Raw genomic sequence first — 17560 nt, 5'->3', positions numbered from 1 at the left:
AATCTCATCAGAAAAGATCTCTGTCCAAGGACATTCTGTCCTGCCATGCTGAGATATGAGTGTGTCCTGGGGATATGCTCAGATCTACAGAATTGAGTCTTGTCTTGTAGACACATCAGTGACAGCTTAACAGATAGCATGTGCTCATTATATATTCTGTATCACAGCGATACTGCTTGATTTAGTATCTTGTGTGAAACTCACCAAATACATTAAACAACACTCATTTAAAAATAACTTACCTCTGAATTGTCATTCTGTGAAATATTGGTTTGAGTTTTCACGTGATTAGCAAGGACAAACTCAAGGTAGATCTTCTGGAAAGCACAGGCAGGTTAGCAGTTAGATGTTATATATTCTCTTTGAAACCAGGAGAGTGGTTTCTCTCTTCAGTTTTAACTGCAGTTACTATGGTGATTGAGCTCTTAGATGTTGTGAACTGATGTCACTTCACCAGCTAAGACTGCAGCAGGAGGAAGAATTAGACTTGATTGCTGGCTTTGTTGCTTTGTCACTGAACTTTCATTTGTCAAGCATTTATCAGATGCTTCTTCAACAATATTTAAATGATACTGAAATTGTGTGGCTTGCAAACTTTGCTTGCAGACTGAAACAGTAGAAAAGTTCTATTCTAGTTAGCTGAGCAGAGTATCTAGGGCAGGTCCTTATTCCAGACAAATATCTGGCCAGTTAGGTTGGATCTATAGGTACAGGTGTGAAGGAACAGAATTTAACATTTTATGTTAATGGTCAAAAGGGCTTATTTTAAATTTGCTGACAAGGTGGGTGAAGTAATGAGATAGGAAGATTAGATGGTTCATAAGTTGTGTGAGCAGAAAAGACATCATGAAATTGCATATCCATTGGGAAGTTAATTAGGGATGCATCATTAGATTTCTTAGCCTGGAGAGGAGTATGCTTAAAGTGTCTGTTAATAAGTGTCTGTGCATGAATGATGAGAATAAAATTCCATAAACCAGCCATGTCCACAGCATATCATGTTTATCCGGAGTGTGCAGCTGACGCTGTGTCTGTCTTGTAGATCTGACACGTGTCCATGTGTTTGGCCCTGTATTCATTTGCTGCACTAACATGTTGCACTAATACAGCAAGCATTTCTAGATGTCAAAAACAGTGTTTCAAATGAACTTGAAGATGCTTGGGAAATTTGTAGCTTTGCACTGTTACTGGCACGTTACTTTATAGTTCTAATCTATAAAGGTTAGGAAAACAGCACAGCCTGTGTGAGGGCTGACTTTGTCACTGTGTTAGCTTGTAGGATCTGCAGAGGGTCACGGCTCAAACTAGTCAGACATCTTGAAGGATGTAGCAGTTCTATTTTTATAGGTGATTTCTTTAATCTAAACCCGAGTTTTGTTTACTGATGCATCATTCATTTCTAATAAATGAAATAAAATGGGGAGTTATTAGAAACAACCTGTTAGGTGCTGCACGATTGCAGAAAAAATCTGTAAGTACAGGTTGGTAACAGAATACTAGAGTGCAGTGAGTGAGATGGCTATAAGGAGATAATATCTCTGGAAAGTGATGTGCTGTTAATATGAACATTTCCTTCGAAATGATTAGATACTTTAAAATCAGCTTTGCTGAATGAAGTTTTCATCCAAAGTATGCAAGGTTTTTTTTCCATTTGTGGCGAGAGCAACACTTTGAAGTAAGATCCGAGACTGGAAATGATCAGGAAGTATAGATCAGTTCTAGAGATAATCTTCACGATTTGAAAAAGGTTTCTGTGCGTAATCTCAGCTATCTCTGGCCACGATAACAGTACTATTAAAATAAAACCTGTAGGGGTGATAGAAAATAAGAACTAAGACTCTTAACTGCATTCTGTTAATCTTCAATATTGACCACAGTCTCTCACAATTTCAGGGATAATGACTTAAAGGAAGTGAAAGACATGGAAAACCTTTAAACCCTGAATTCAGAGAACTAGGAGTCCATTCTCCTAGACAAACCCACTTAATGTGTTTTCCTCAGATGATCACCATATATTTTTTCTGAGGCTTACCCCTTATTAGCTCATAATTTCCCACTTCTCCTTGTCACACACTGGGATATGGATTACCAGTACAGTTTCTTGAGGCAGTTAGATTTGATCATCCTCCACATTTGAATCTATTTGTACATCCGGCATTGGGTACCTACATTAGCTGGTAAATTTAGTAAGCTGATCTTTCTCTAAGTTACTTACATAAGCAACAGAAAGAGAAGAGTAATGCAGCACACAGCTATGGAGCACCTAAATCAGGCTCTTGCTCTAAACTGTCCTCCAGAAAAGCATCTCTTTCCTTCAAATAAGTGGTCAATTTGTAAATTAAAGAACACTGCCACCTTAAATTAAACATAATTTATCAATAAAATATTGTTTTGTTGTTTTATACTCCTCCATTTGTATAGGAACAAATAAAGGTATCAGCACTCTACAACCCAGCATTTTTAGCAACTACTGTTTTTGGAGAACAAATACTTAATAAACTTAACATCTGAGGGATCGATCGCAGTGTTTGTGCATATGTGTTCTGTTTTCAAATTGTAGCTGTTAATCTCTGTGGTTAAGACTATGTATAAAGGGCAAAATCAGGATGCTTTAAAGATTTTAAGAAATCTTTTTTTTTGGCTTCAGTGACTTTAGGATCAGACTCTACATAAAAGTAGAATCAGAACATGTTCCAGAAAGTCGCTGCTAAACAGTACTGTGTAAACAGAATTGGTTTTTTCCAATCATTAAGTCTAATTAAATTCGAGAAGAGGTGAATTTGGTTTCTCAGGGTAAATGATGTTATTCTACTAGTTATTAGCTTAAATTATATTGCCATATGTGACTCTCACTGCAAACAAAATAATCCCTATTAATTTCATATTTTTTACTAACTTCGAGTAAAATTACTGAAGTGTGAAATGCTGTGTTAAAGACACCTTTTTGATATTCCACTGATGTGGATTATTCTAGTTTTGCTGTCATTTCCTTTAACAGGGAATACAGCCCAGAGAAGATTGTAGTTGCTTTTAGTTTCGTCTGTTGGCTCTGATCTTGCAATCTGCTGGAATGTGTAAGGACTGTGTATTCTAACATCTGCTCTATCCACTTTTCTTCTTGCTGTCGTTGTCATGCCCACCCTCTTAGCACTATTTAGTCATCACTAAACAGTCAGCACTCTTTGCTGTTGTGTTATAGATCTTACAAACAGTTGTGATCAAAGTAAGTTTTCGAGTGTTCTGTGTGATTCAAGACTCACCTCAGGTTCATTTCAGGGCAAGTGGCCACCCTCTTTTTCTGGCTAGTACCAGTAAAAAAGCAAGCGTAACCTGAGCCTTGACTCCTCATTTCAGGGTTTGCATTTTACTCGGACTTAATAGATTGTATTTGGGTGATCTTCAATATGTTGCTCTTGCAGAGAGCAACTGTGGCTAAGCAAAGGCATAATTATTCACCTGGAATTACAAAGACTACAAAATCAGAAATTCTTATTACAATACAGTATTTTTAAAGAGGCGAATATAATTCTTGAGCTTACCTTTCTCCTCTAAATACATTCCTGTCTTCATAGTAGCATTTCACTTACTAATGAGTAGCAGAGTTTTCAATTTTTCATTTTTTCTTCATTTCTCTAGGTTATTCAACAGAGAAATGAGGAGTGTGACCACATTCAATTTTTAATTGAAGAGAAAGAGTCTAAAGAAGAAGACTACTATGAGGACCTTGACAGATTTGAAGAAAATGGTACCCAAGAGTCTCGCATCAGTCCCTATACTTTCTGCAAGGCATTTCCTTTCCACATCATATTTGACAGAGATCTGGTGGTCACACAATGTGGCAATGCTATATACAGAGTCCTTCCACAGGTTAGATGATTCTTACGCATGGATAACCATAGAAATTCATAGTGATAGATGCTTCACAGGGTAATTATAAAGATGAATAAAATAGATTTAGGATTCTCTGTCTAAACAGCATTCCCATGTAAGTGTATAATATTTACTAAATTGTGCTTCTCTTGTTTGAAAAAGGACTTGAAAATAGCCTAATTCTGTAACAGCTTTGTTCCTTATGGTCATGTCCATAGGCAGTAAGAGAATAATTTAAAATCTTTGTGATTTAATGGGGAAATGCATAAAGTATATATTCTCTTCCATTCAGTGTTGTCAGCTAAGAAAATGGAATATAATTGCTCTATATTATATAAAATATATATAAATAATATATATGTTTATAATTATATATAATTTTATATATAATATATAATATATAATATATTTAAAATATTGTATATTTTTATTATAAAGCATAACAATATTTTTCTTTTCTTTTTGCTGTTTTTTAATATTCTAGCTACAGCCAGGAAATTGCAGTCTGTTGTCAGTTTTCTCCTTGGTCCGGCCTCATATTGATATTAGCTTCCATGGGATCCTCTCCCATATCAATACAGTCTTCGTACTGAGAACTAAGGTAACTACAGAATATTTTCCCAGCTTTTCTTTAAGTAAAGGAAGTGTGTTTTGGAGAGATAAGTGCAGAAAGCTCAGAATTCTTCAGAGAAAATTCTCTGCACAGTAATATGCTCAGCCCCTTTTGAGTCTTGAGCCAAGAGAGAGTCACAGGTATGAATTTGTGTGTAGTTGTAGAGCAGAATGTTTTATAGGAATGGTGAAGTAAATGTACTTCATGTCTGATGCTTTCTCTGCAAGGGGCTAGTCTAGTATATGGCATTGTATCAAAGTAAATGTAGAAAGAAAGATAATTACATTTACTTTTGCTTCGTAACAGTGTGGCAGACAAATATGAAATGTGTTCTTGCTTGGGCCCGTACGTTCGTACACAGATCTGTACCCTTTTCTCTAAAGAGAGCAGGAGATGAGGCAGGTGATAGGAACAGATGCAGCATGTAGAGTAACACCTACTACATTAAGGAGCCTGGTTATTTAAAGAAAACTACCTGAGAGAAACCAGGATGATTTCTTAGAGATGGTCACAGGCACAGATAGAACTTCACAGAATAGGCAATACTATTGTCAAAACTATTAAGAAATAATGTGGAAGAAAACAAGGAATTATGAACATGAATGTAAAGAAAGATACTATGCTTTGTGTCTTTAAGGTAGCAAATAGCAGCATTAAAATACAGGTAGTGCGTGGTGTTCAAATAAGAAATTAATCAGGGTTTAGTGTAGGCTGTAAGTCTATTCCAAATATTCTCACTGCCTTCATAGTGAATGCACTTATATACTAGGCCTGGTGCATAACACACCATTGCCCTTACACAGTTGTGACTTTTCATCACCAGGAGGGGCTGTTGGATGTGGAAAAGTTGGAGTGTGAAGATGAACTGACTGGCACAGAAATCAGCTGCTTACGGCTGAAAGGTCAAATGATCTACTTGCCTGAAGCAGACAGCATTCTCTTTCTTTGTTCACCAAGGTACTTCAAACCTAGAGAGTTCTATAATACTGGTTTCCATTTTACAATTACTAATTTTAAGAACACTTATGAGAGTAGTACGACAGAGACTAGTTGGTTTGAATATTGATTTAATTGGTTTCGATGTGTTTATACTAAAAGAGGTAGGAGCATTTAAACATTGGAACTTGACTGATTATTAAATACTCAATATAAATATTGGGTTGCTCTGGCCCAGTTTGTACAAATTGTTATTCCTCATATTCCTTTTTTTTTTTTTCAAGTTTCATCCTTTGTTTTTTACTCAGAGAGTGCTAAGAAATGTTACAATGATTTGGTTTTCTATGTGGGTTCATGTATATTTGCAGTAGTTTTATTATAATAGATCAGTGATAAGTGGTTGGAATGGAGGATTGAATGGAAAGATCCTTTAGCTAAGAGCATGTTAAACTAACACATCGGATTATACAGTTACGATGCATTAACCTCCTGTGTAAAGAGGAGAGAGGGGATGATGACAGAAGGCAGAGAGCCTACCTTTACATAATCTCACTTTAATTTGTGTGCTGTAGTACATACATTTGATATGCTCATGGAACTCATAAGAGTTCTGTATTTAAATGCAAAAATCAAGAGCCATGGGTTAACATGAATGATCACAAATAAGGTGTTTCGTAGAAGGGATATGTTGTTCAGCTCATCACAAGTTCAGAAGCTTCAGCTTTCTACTGTTATTCAGCAGACTCTGCTGTTTGAATTTTAAATGCTCCTCTGTCAAGTTTAATTTTATCCATATTATTATATACTTCTCTGCTTTGCAGTGTGATGAACTTGGATGATTTAACCAGGAGAGGTTTATATCTGAGTGATATTCCACTGCACGATGCTACCCGTGATCTGGTTCTTTTGGGAGAGCAGTTCAGAGAGGAATATAAACTGACTCAGGAGCTCGAGATCCTCACTGACAGACTGCAGCACACACTGCGTGCACTGGAAGATGAAAAGAAAAAGACAGACACGTAAGAACCAAATCCCGATTTTGAGCTGAAACACTCAAAGCAATATATTATTTATAGCTACCCTCTTTAAAAAATAACAGAATCTTGTAAGGATTATCAGAGATAATCAGGACTGGTAATTTTGGAGTCAAGAAAGAACATTTAATAGGGTATTTCTTTATTTAGGTTGTCAAATGTCACCCACAGTCTAGGCCATTATATGCCTAGATGTTTTGATGGCTCCCTCCCTGATAAGAAAAGTTACAAAAAGTGAGCTGACAATTCTTTTTTATTTGTGAGTTACTTAAAATTTTGGAAACTTATATGCAGTCACTGTAGCAAAGGTGAATTTGATGAATGCCCAAGTGCTGTTGTTTGACAGAGTTCAGTAAACCAAATTTGTCTTTCTGGGACAGGTTAACAGAACAGAAAAACATAATTTATAAATCTTGAAAATAGTTCGTGTAAAGCTGAAATTTTGCAATGGCCTAATGCTATGAATTTGATTATAGTTACTTGTAGAAATGAATTTGGGTTTATCTAGATATAAGTACCTAAAACTAACACATAACAGTAAGTGTGCACTGGGCCCCAAATCCAATTCTGCAGGTAACTATAAAGTCAAATTCAAGGGCCATTACTCTCTGGCATCTCAGCTCAGCAATGACTGGCAAATTAAACAAAAGCTTGTGTGAAAAGTAGTGTGGGGTTCATTTATAAAACATAGTCCCATCTCTGTATTAATTCTATTGACAGATACATTTTTTCTGTAATGGAGTATGGAAAAAGGGATGGACAGGAGAACCAGAGAAAACAAAGCATAAGAAGTATCTTTTCCTCTTCATGCCTTTTGGCTTGCTTTAAAAAGTCATTTTATCGTCAGGAATTCTAGCCTTCATGGCAGCTGCTGGAACAGACAGTGTCAGTTACTGTATGATGTGCCAAAAGTATTCACTAATTATAACTCATGCAGTAGTGAACTTGCCAAAAAGGCAACTAATGAGGGTTTGTGCAGGAGGCTGTGTACAAAATGATGTTCAAGATTTGTGAAACAGTCAGGGATCTTCAGCTTGTCCACTTAGGTGTGTCAGGAGGGAAATGGACCTTAAGATAGCAGTTAGAAAGTTGAAGGAATACACATGAGAATAGGGTGAATTTCTGTGTGTGATTGGATTTTATTTGTTTAACTTATAATATGAACAAGTGTTAATATGTCATATAGACTAGTAATTAAAGACACTCTAACCGTAAAAGCAGCATGCTCAACAGGGAGTAAGCATTTAGAATGCATGAATTGATCAGAGGTGGAACAACTGTTTGATCCTCTTCATGGTCTTTTTAGCAGTTTTTATGGTTCTGTGAGCAAAAACATACTAAATAAGCTGAATGATCCAAGACACTATTAACAGATCATGTCAGAAGAATTAGTAATATATGTCTCATTTTGTTGATAATTTAGATGCATTAATGTGTGTTTGAAATGGCATGCTGATGTAGATCAGTTCCTGTTTTCCAAATAACATATTCTTCAGTAAACATCTTTTCTCTTGCTTTTTGATGATGGAAGTATATTATAAGCCCTGGGGGGGGGGTAGGAAGTTAATATATGAAGAGTGGTGCTGAAAACACCTTTCTTCACATTCTCTCTGTTTTGTTTGTGCCTTTCTTTCCTTACCTGTGTAGATTACTGTACTCTGTTCTACCGCCATCAGTGGCAAATGAGCTGAGACACAAGCGTCCTGTTCCAGCCAAGCGCTACGACAATGTCACCATTCTGTTCAGTGGCATTGTGGGATTCAATGCCTTTTGTAGTAAACACGCCTCTGGAGAGGGAGCCATGAAAATTGTCAACCTTTTAAATGATCTTTACACAAGATTTGATATTCTGACTGATTCACGAAGGAATCCATTTGTTTATAAGGTAAGCATAGATTTTTAAAGTATCTAATCTGTTACTTTTCAATAATTTACTATCGTAAATTTTCCAGTCTTTTCTTGGATTTTAGGCATTTTAAAAAAACCCGTATGTTCTCAGTCTGATATTAGATGTCTACAGAAGAGTATGTTGGTTATCTCTAAATGTGTGAGGGAACATAAAGTGCTAAGTTCTCATTACGATTTCTGCAGTTACCCATTAGGTGCACATACAAATATACTTCCACATTTAGCATATGTGAACTTATACAAGACATCTGTGGTTCTTCTGACCTTGTGCTTTAAGTTTTTCAGTCCTGTTCCTGGGTCTTCTAGTTGTAAATCGTAATTTATTACTCAGTTACTCAATGTGAATTTCATTCCTTCATTAGGAGTGAGGTGTAGTTGCAAATGTGGCTGGTAGCAGGAAGGTACAGAGAGAGATATATATATAACCCATACATATGTCCATGTGTTTGCTTGTGTGTTTATATCTTTGAAGTTCATTTCCTGGCTTTTACTAGAACTGAATTTTATGGCCTGTACTGTGTGAATCAAGGCTGTGAGTCAGAACAAACATAAAGCTCAGTTTCATTGAGAAGACACCAGAAGAGAGACTCAGGTTTACACAATCACAGTGTCAATGTAAGTTTTTGCATGGTGGGTTTACAATCAATTCTCTTCAATAACAAGCACAGATGACAGTAATTAGGGTGATTTGAATGAAAGGGAACTATTTGAAAGGACAAGCAGTCTTGAAGGAAGCAGTACATCAATTCTAGTACTCCAAAAGGCATAATAATAATTGAAAAAAATCTGTCTTTATAGGTGGAAACAGTTGGGGACAAGTATATGACAGTGAGTGGTCTACCAGAGCCTTGCATGCATCATGCACGATCTATCTGCCACCTGGCTTTGGATATGATGGAAATAGCAGGCCAAGTTCAAGTAGATGGTGAGCCTGTACAGGTTAGTAAATGTGGGCTTGAACGGAAAACCCGTTCTTTGATAGGATGATAATGCTTTGAAATACGATAATGCTCTAGTCCCAGTCTGTGCAAGCTTTGTTATTGTTAGATTTTGAGACTGATTTGTACAAATAATGTGAGAAGTCACATGTAGCTGTGACATGTGCAGTTCCCAGACCTTAAAATGCCTATTGTGCTTTGAAAGGTAAAGGACTAATTTAGGTCCACATAATTTATGTCAGTTTTCTGATCATTTCAATATAATCAATGAATTCCTATTGTGCATCAAGAAAAATCTGTTGAGTCTTCTTCAACTCAATGAACAAAAGAATAATATTCCCTCCCTGATATTTTTGATTACATCTCAGATCCTCCTGTCAGAATGAGAAATTATTGCATTAAAAAGAGCAGTACAGTTCCATAGACAGTTACAGCAATGACTGCTGACACTAGTGTGTATTAGTGGAAGTTCACACATTGTGGGACTTTACGGAGATGTTGTGGCACTGATAACAGAACTGGGCAAGCAGCATTGACTGTCCTCATCAGAAGGTTGTGAGCAGAAAATGATTGATTGCAATGCATATTTCTATTTACATGAATGTTACCATTCTATCACCTAGCTTAGAGCTGTGTAGTTCACTTATCATGGAGGAAAGCAGTGAGAAGTGATTTGGGGCTTTACATTAACTGTACCATGCTACAAGAACAAGCTTCTCCCTGTCCTATCTCTTGAGCTTCTGAATACAAAATACCATGATTTTTCCTTTGAGAAACATCTTTTTTTCTTGACCTATGCCATCCATTTCTGCACCTTCTGAGCACTCACTAAACACAGACCTTCAGAGTATGCCTCTCTGCCCACCTTTTTTCTTTGTTTTCACAGTACATAATAACAGCAGGGTGCATGCTGGAAAATTACAGAGTTTGATTATTCATGTGGAAGTCAGAGGCACGACACTGTACTAAAGTTAAAAAACAAAGAAGTGACAAAACCCACAGAATGAAAGGCTTTGAAGAAGCAGGAGTAGCACATTGGAAAAATAAACTCTAATAGATAAAAATGACATATACCCTGTATATAGTCAGAAGCATCAGATTACTTACATCAATTTTGAATATTCAAACTTAATTTTTTCTCTCTAAAGATAACAATAGGAATCCATACTGGTGAGGTAGTCACAGGTGTCATAGGTCAAAGGATGCCACGGTACTGTCTCTTTGGAAATACTGTGAATCTAACAAGCAGGACAGAAACTACTGGAGAAAAGGGAAAGATCAATGTCTCTGAATATACTTACAGGTGAGTGATGTATTATTTTTATTGGTGTTGACATCTTAAAATAATTCACTTTGTCAGCATACCATAAAAGTTTTTTTGGAGTTGAAAGTGACAGTCCTCTTGCAAACATTATTTAAGTATCTGACTTCTCATGAAACTGTTTGGCAAACTGCATTATGATACACAATTACTGGCATGCAAACATAATAATGATGTAGAGATAGATTTGAATCTTTTGATAGTTTGCTCACATACCTGTAGCAAGTTTAATATTTTACATAGTGTGTGGTGTACATGTAAAGTGCATTCATTTACATGTTTTCTCTTTCAATTTCAGGTGTCTCATGACACCAGAAAATTCAGATCCTCAGTTCCACCTGGAGTACAGGGGTCCAGTTTCTATGAAGGGCAAAAAAGAGCCAATGCAGGTTTGGTTTTTGTCCAGAAAGAGTACAGAGACAGAGGTATGAGTAACTAGAGTGTAATTTTGTTCTTTTCAAACAAGGTGTAAACATTAAAAATTTAATCTAAACCACTGAGATCCATTTACATTTTCAAAACTAAATGTTCCGTAGAAAAAAAATGAAGAGTTTTGTGCAACGCTCTTTCATTAACACATTTACTATCTTGACAGTACTTGAAAGTCCTTGATTATTTGTCTTTGCAGTTTGTGCGGTTCCTGAAAGAATACTTTTGATTTCAAAAGTCCTTGAGGGAATGCCAAGTGTTTAAATATTTATATCTCCCTCTTACAGATTTCTGCACTGTACTAGATTTTGCAGTATAATGTCAGTTTCTGTTTAGCTGACATGTCTGGTTATCAGCACTTCAAAATTTGCCATGTGCTTTCTTGCAGTGGGTGAAAAAATGTGCCTTCAAATATTTAGGCAACAGTCAAGCAACTACTTGCAAGCAAATTTACACCTAATGTGTATGGTGGTCTCTTAACCCCAGATGGCATCTGCTTGTTCAGACTGTTGCATGGCAGAGGTCCCACTTCAGAAATACACAGGGTGAAAACTACTTCTTGTAAATGACATATGAGCCAAAGTCCTCAAAATGAGGTAGGGTAAAGCTCTTCAAGCACTGAGGGCAAAGCTCTTCAAGCACTGAGGGCCCTTTAAGCTTGTGCCTCAGTTTCAGAATTGTGGGCATGTATTATGCAGAATTTCAGTAAAAGCCAGTGAGATCTAGACTCAAAGTGTGTTACAAACTTAGACAATGAGGTTACGGTATGCCAGCTGCTTTGCCATAGCTGAGCGGGTGCATACATTCCATCCATTGTCAACAGGAAGAAAAAAAGATAAAAGTGATTTACATAGCTTGAATTTTGCCCTGAAGCAATACAAAAAGAATGAGTTTTCAGCTAATGTATTTAATCTTAAAAACACACTTGACTAAAATAATGAAAGTCATCAATTACCTTGGCTGAAATAATTCTTGTAAGTCAGAGGAAATTAATTATGTGTCCGAATACTCATGTACTTCTGAAAAAATAATTTAGGCTGTTAAACCTTTAGGCTTTTTAGGAGATTTAATCCAGATTTATTACTACTGGTACCCAAGTATATGAACACTGACTTTTTAATGGTAACTCCCAGTATTAACCCTGCATTTTAATCCTGTATTTTAATATATATTACTTAAAATTATATTCTGGGTGCCACTTTTGAGAATACTTTTCTATTCTTATTCTGCAGTAAGATAACTATAATTTCACATGGCTACCATTATTTCAAATCTATTGTTGTATTTAAAATATATTTTAATTAAACACCTTTCACCTTTTTTTCTGCAATATAAATGTCCTATCATTTGTAGCAAGGCACGTTATAATTTTAAATGTAAGTTTCAGAGAGGTACTGAGTCAGGTGGGTATTTTCCTTGTTTCAGCCTAACACATGTTTAATATGAATATAAGGTTTGTGTAGTTTAAGACTTTAAATATTGCAATTGCCTTTCAGAGATCTTGTACAACAGTTGGTTTTGTTAATCCTCACAGCAGTCCTGAGAGGCACTTGCTAATACAATTATCCAGTAATTGAGCTTTGTAGCGGGAGACATGGGGGCAGGAATAAACCTGACCAAGAAACACTGTGAGCCTGATTTTCAGGAGCACTTAAGACTCACAGTTTGAGCACACTCAAAAGGTCTTTCTAATTTTGTTAGTTTTTGTTAATTCTGAAATTCAGATATAGATGTAATTCTTAGAGGCAGAACGACTTCCCCCGTGACAGGTGTCTCTTCTAAAGTGTACTAAGTTTTGGAGCATAGATTAGAAAAATGCATTGATGTGACGATGTGAACTGATAATCATTTTGTCAGAGGTGATTTTGAAAAGTGAAATAATACAATCCTCTAATCTTTCGATTCTTTTTCATTCCCTGCACAATTTAATCTGTCCATACACAAAAAATGCACAAAGTTTTATTCTTTTAAGATTTTCTGAACTGTTTGCAATTTCTTGTGTGAAGGTACTCACAATGTTTTTTTTTCTGGTACTTTAAAGGCTGTGCATAATAGTTTTAATCCAAAAGCAGAAATCAGATAACCAGCTTTCTATATTTGATCGCTTTAAAGTAATCACTTTGCTTTAGTCACAGATGTAGTCTTGATTTTCTTTCCAGAAGTTTTTCAGAATGCTAATATATTATTGTGTGCAGTACCATTTATTTCAGGGGGACTGTACATAACAATAAATATGGCATGTTACCATATATTCAGAAACTAATTGTAAACTTCTGAGAGGTCACTCCAGAATATTGCAAGAAGTGCCATATAGAAGTAAATATGAAAATACTTCTTAAATCATCCTAAAGATACTTCTAATAATTATGCTTTTACTGTGAAGTTTTCTACCTCCATTACCTTTAGTCTAGGATCAATGCACATTAGTGATGTATTTTTCTTTTCATTATATCCTTTAGAGTTATTAGCTCAGCATTTGCAAATCTATCAGAGTAATCTTTTGCTCTGAAGACTGGTAATAAATACATGGTGAGGAAAAAGGACAAAATATTTACAGATGCCATAAGAGATGTGAAACCAAGGCTTAAAATATGCTTTTGCTCTACTAGGCCTGTAGGAAATGGTAGGGTTGAAGCAGCTCAGCATGCCTCAAACTTGATTCCTGGGTTGACATCTCTAATATCAGTCCCCATGAACAGCAGTTATTTCTGAGAAAGACCTAATTTACAAGAATAAGTGTTGGTTTGGAGTGCTGCTCCTTCACTTCTTTGCCACTTCTATCTCTTCCATGATACCAGTACAGCAAAATGTAGAATTGCATCAGAAGCACATAGAACAAAGCAGCTGTGACCAATTACTCATTTTGCATCTGCTTGTTTGCGTGTTATAAGATTTATTACCATCTTTATTATTTTAACAGAGGTTCAGCTGAAGTTTCTCTCTTGAGAAACAGATTTGTTGTAAAAAATAAATCTTGCCGAGAGCCTCAAATGTATGACTGCAATTTTCATTCCTCTCCATTTTCTAGTATCTTTCTCTTCTGCCCCGTTCCCATGTTACTGTTGGGATCAAGTTGAAATGTCTCTGTCAGAGTTGATAGTTCACCAGGGCATGTAGGAATTGTTTCATTCCTACATAAAATACATACGAAAGAAATACATGCACTACCTATGCTTTTTTTATTATTATTATTATTATTTATCGATACTGGTTGCAAGTTGTAAAATGTATTTTGTCACTGCATTAACCCACCTTGTTGCTTCAAAGAAAATTCCTTACTTCTCAAATTCTGCTTGCATGCTCTCAAGGAAACAAAGCAAGATGCTTCCTGAGCTGAGGGAAGAGGAAGAGGATGCTGGATAGGGTGCAATACTGTCTCCAAATAGAGTGCCAGGCAGTAAGGTTGTGTTATGGATGTTATTTCACATTATATCTCCCACTGCCATGTGCAATACCATTGTCTTTTGCCCTACTCCTGAAGTCATACTTACCATTTTTCTCCAGGCTTGCTTGCTAATTTTTTGTCCTTATTGTTTGGTACTGTTATATCTCTGCTATGAGCATGTATTTCAAGCTTTCCTTTTTTTGATATGCATTTTTGCATGTCAGTCATGTGACCATTCCTACCACCAGATAATATTGAACGAAACCATGTAGTATGCACACCACAACTAATGACTTCAATCTGATGCTTCGTATCTTCATCTTCATCTCTGAAGTACTGTGGTTATGTGAATTAATGACATTTCTGGAAAGATAGGTATTTCAGTTGATAGGCAGAACAATGAACCTAAGGAACTGTATTTAATAATAATACCTGAAGTGGCATTATAAAAATTATTGTATAAATGTTATCAGATTTAGTTCTGCTATTACCATGCTTCCCATTCGTTTTGTGAATAACACTTGATGCTCTTTAAATTCCTGGTTAGAAAAAGGGTTCTCATTTGATATCATCCTGCATTTTCCCTTTGTGGACACTGTAGACATCTTCTGTATTGAAAGGGGACGGCTGTGTTTCTGATACTGCCATTTGAAGCATGTGCCAATGTACTTCTACTGAAATGCTGTTCACTTGCAATGTATTTCTCATTGATTTATATAAACTAAATTAAATTGTCATATTAATAATAGATTACTGGACAATTTCAGACCACTTGTAGTGCATTGATTCTCATCTGATGTAGCCCCTGGAGTTGAAAGGCATGCTGCTGGGACGTGGTTGACATGGTTGCCTTTTGGTTTGGTCTCTCTAATTTCAGAAATGATCTAATTTTATTCCTTGAGAGGACCTGGTAATGTTCTAGGCATCATGACATAATTAAGGGATGTAAAGCTTGGAAAGGGACATGGTGTGTTTCATCAGCTGATAGTTAGTAAAAGTGGACAAGGTTTCAGATGCATAGACCTTCCATAACTTTAATATATAGTACATTTTTATGTGAATAGTATCTGTTCTTATATGACTGATCATTTCTGAATATTTGCATTATAAAATAGGATAGTGCAATTACTTTGTGTATAAAAATTGTCTATATCTAGTATATCTTACTAGCACAGAATATATATGTATAAATGTTTCATGTTAATGTGCAAAAGAAATTGCAATAAATTATTTTTTCCACTGACTTCTAGAAATCTTGGGATTTTCTTTTGGTAAAAAACTTCATTGTTTGATATCAAAAGCAAGTATTTTCTCCATTAAATAATTTGCAGTTTGAATTTAAATAAATTGTTGAGTCATCATTCCGATGTTTGTAAATTACCAAGTGTCTCACACATTCAGGTTAATGGATCACATCCTCAAATTAAAGTAGTGTTCAAAATGTTTAGGTTAATGCTTCAGAAATAGTAGTTGAAGTGACAAAAATCCATACACCTTCCTTTGAAACTCTTGGATGATATTTAACAATCAAAAATGATTAGCCATACACTTGGGAGCAGGATGTACTTTATCAACCAGATTTCCTTTAGGAATGGGAAATGAAGAGAGGAAACCACATACTTGCTTCCCCATCGTCTCACTGTCGGACAGCAACACATCCCAGCACACCATCAGAGGTTGCCCTCACTCAGATAGATACACAGGAGTAATTTGGATTGATCAAGTTGTTCAAGCTTACAAAAACTCTGAAGTACATGGGATTTGTGACAGCTGTGGTTGTGTGTTGATGTAATTCATGCAAATGCCTCTGAAGAAACTGAAATTCTGTATCGCACTTCAAGCTAATGGAAGATGGTGTGCCAGAAAACTTAAATAATGCTCTGGGTTTATATTGTACCTTCTTAATAATTTCAAAATATTAATGCTCCTATTAAGCTACTTTGTAACGTAACCAGTTTCTTAAAGCATAGAATAATAGCTCATATTGTGTTCATGTAGGAGCTTTTTATCTCAGTTCAGTTTAGGCGCTTAACCACTTCTGTTACTAAAACTGGTCTTAAATGCTGCATTCAACTACTAAATTTATAGTTTGGTTAAATATTACTCTCAGCTAACAGTTAAACACTTCTGCAGGTATTTAGTTCTTTTATGTGTGTTCTACTGCCTCTTATATTTAATTGTAGAGATTTGCCTTTCCAATAGAAGCTCTCCAGCTGAAACATGAGGCAGAGCAATTACCAAAGTCTGTTTCAAAGGTCTTTATAAATGGATGTATTTTATTCTGGTATTTTTTGTAAAAAAAAAAAGGAACAAGGAGAAGAAAGGGGAAATCAGCCATGAAATTGCAAATTATGGAATGCTTAGTTATTTTCAGTCTCCTGGATCTTATGCATTCCTTTGAATTCAGACAGGCAAGGCAAATTGATTTTCGGTGGTGTTTGTGCTTTGGCTGTGCAGGGGACTCTGTGACTCCACTGTTGTCTTAAAGTGGGCCCTGCAGTCGGCTTCCAAACTGCTGATTCAGTGTTTGGTAGGAACAACCTCTGGGAACATAACTTCATCTTTGATTTTTTTTTTTTAAACAAAATGATAAACAATGGATGAGATGCTCATTTGGATATCTGCTTACAGGATTATCACAAAAATGTCTTCACTGAAAGGGTGGTCAGGCACTGGAACAGGCTGCCCAGGGACATGGTGGAATCACCATCCCTGGAAATGTTCAAAGGGCACACAGATGCAGCACTTGGGAGTGTGGTTTAGCAGTGAACACAGCAGTGCTAAATTAACAGCTGGACTCAATGGTCTTAGAGTTGTTTTCCAAACTGTGATTCTCTGTACAGGCCATCCTCCAGGAGGGACACATGTGAGGTTTTTTTATTACTTGGTTCCAGTGTTTAAGGTGGTAGTGCAAATCATATGATTTGCATATGAACTGACTGGTTCCAAGCTCACTTTTGAAAGACAATCGTATGTACAAGAAGGAAATAGGAAGGGATGTGCTAGCATCTGATATGAATAAAAAGTGGGTGATGCTGGAGGCCCCAGAACCTTTGCTTTGAACAAACCTCTAGTAAAATCTAAAGCTATTAAATGAGTGTGCTGCAGGCAGTTGTGCACTACAAT

General features: G+C 36.1%; 1 protein-coding gene across 1 annotated transcript in view; it reads left to right on the top strand.

Moving 5' to 3' along the window:
• The window catches only part of GUCY1B1 (guanylate cyclase 1 soluble subunit beta 1), a 42451-nt gene extending 26774 nt beyond the window's left edge, over positions 1-15677 (top strand). The window contains exons 6-14 of the mRNA XM_082282248.1: positions 3637-3867; positions 4355-4471; positions 5307-5440; positions 6241-6438; positions 8101-8338; positions 9160-9300; positions 10448-10602; positions 10919-11045; positions 14358-15677. Of these exons, the coding sequence (XP_082138374.1) occupies positions 3637-3867; positions 4355-4471; positions 5307-5440; positions 6241-6438; positions 8101-8338; positions 9160-9300; positions 10448-10602; positions 10919-11045; positions 14358-14381 (1365 nt within the window). The 3' untranslated portion in view covers positions 14382-15677. The remainder of the gene's footprint in view (positions 1-3636; positions 3868-4354; positions 4472-5306; positions 5441-6240; positions 6439-8100; positions 8339-9159; positions 9301-10447; positions 10603-10918; positions 11046-14357) is intronic.
• Positions 15678-17560: the final 1883 nt, after the last annotated feature.

Source organism: Coloeus monedula (assembly GCF_965178545.1).
Source record: "Coloeus monedula genome assembly, chromosome: 5".
In the NCBI taxonomy this organism is placed as follows: Eukaryota; Metazoa; Chordata; class Aves; order Passeriformes; family Corvidae; genus Coloeus; species Coloeus monedula.
This window is presented reverse-complemented; position numbering and strand designations above follow the sequence as displayed.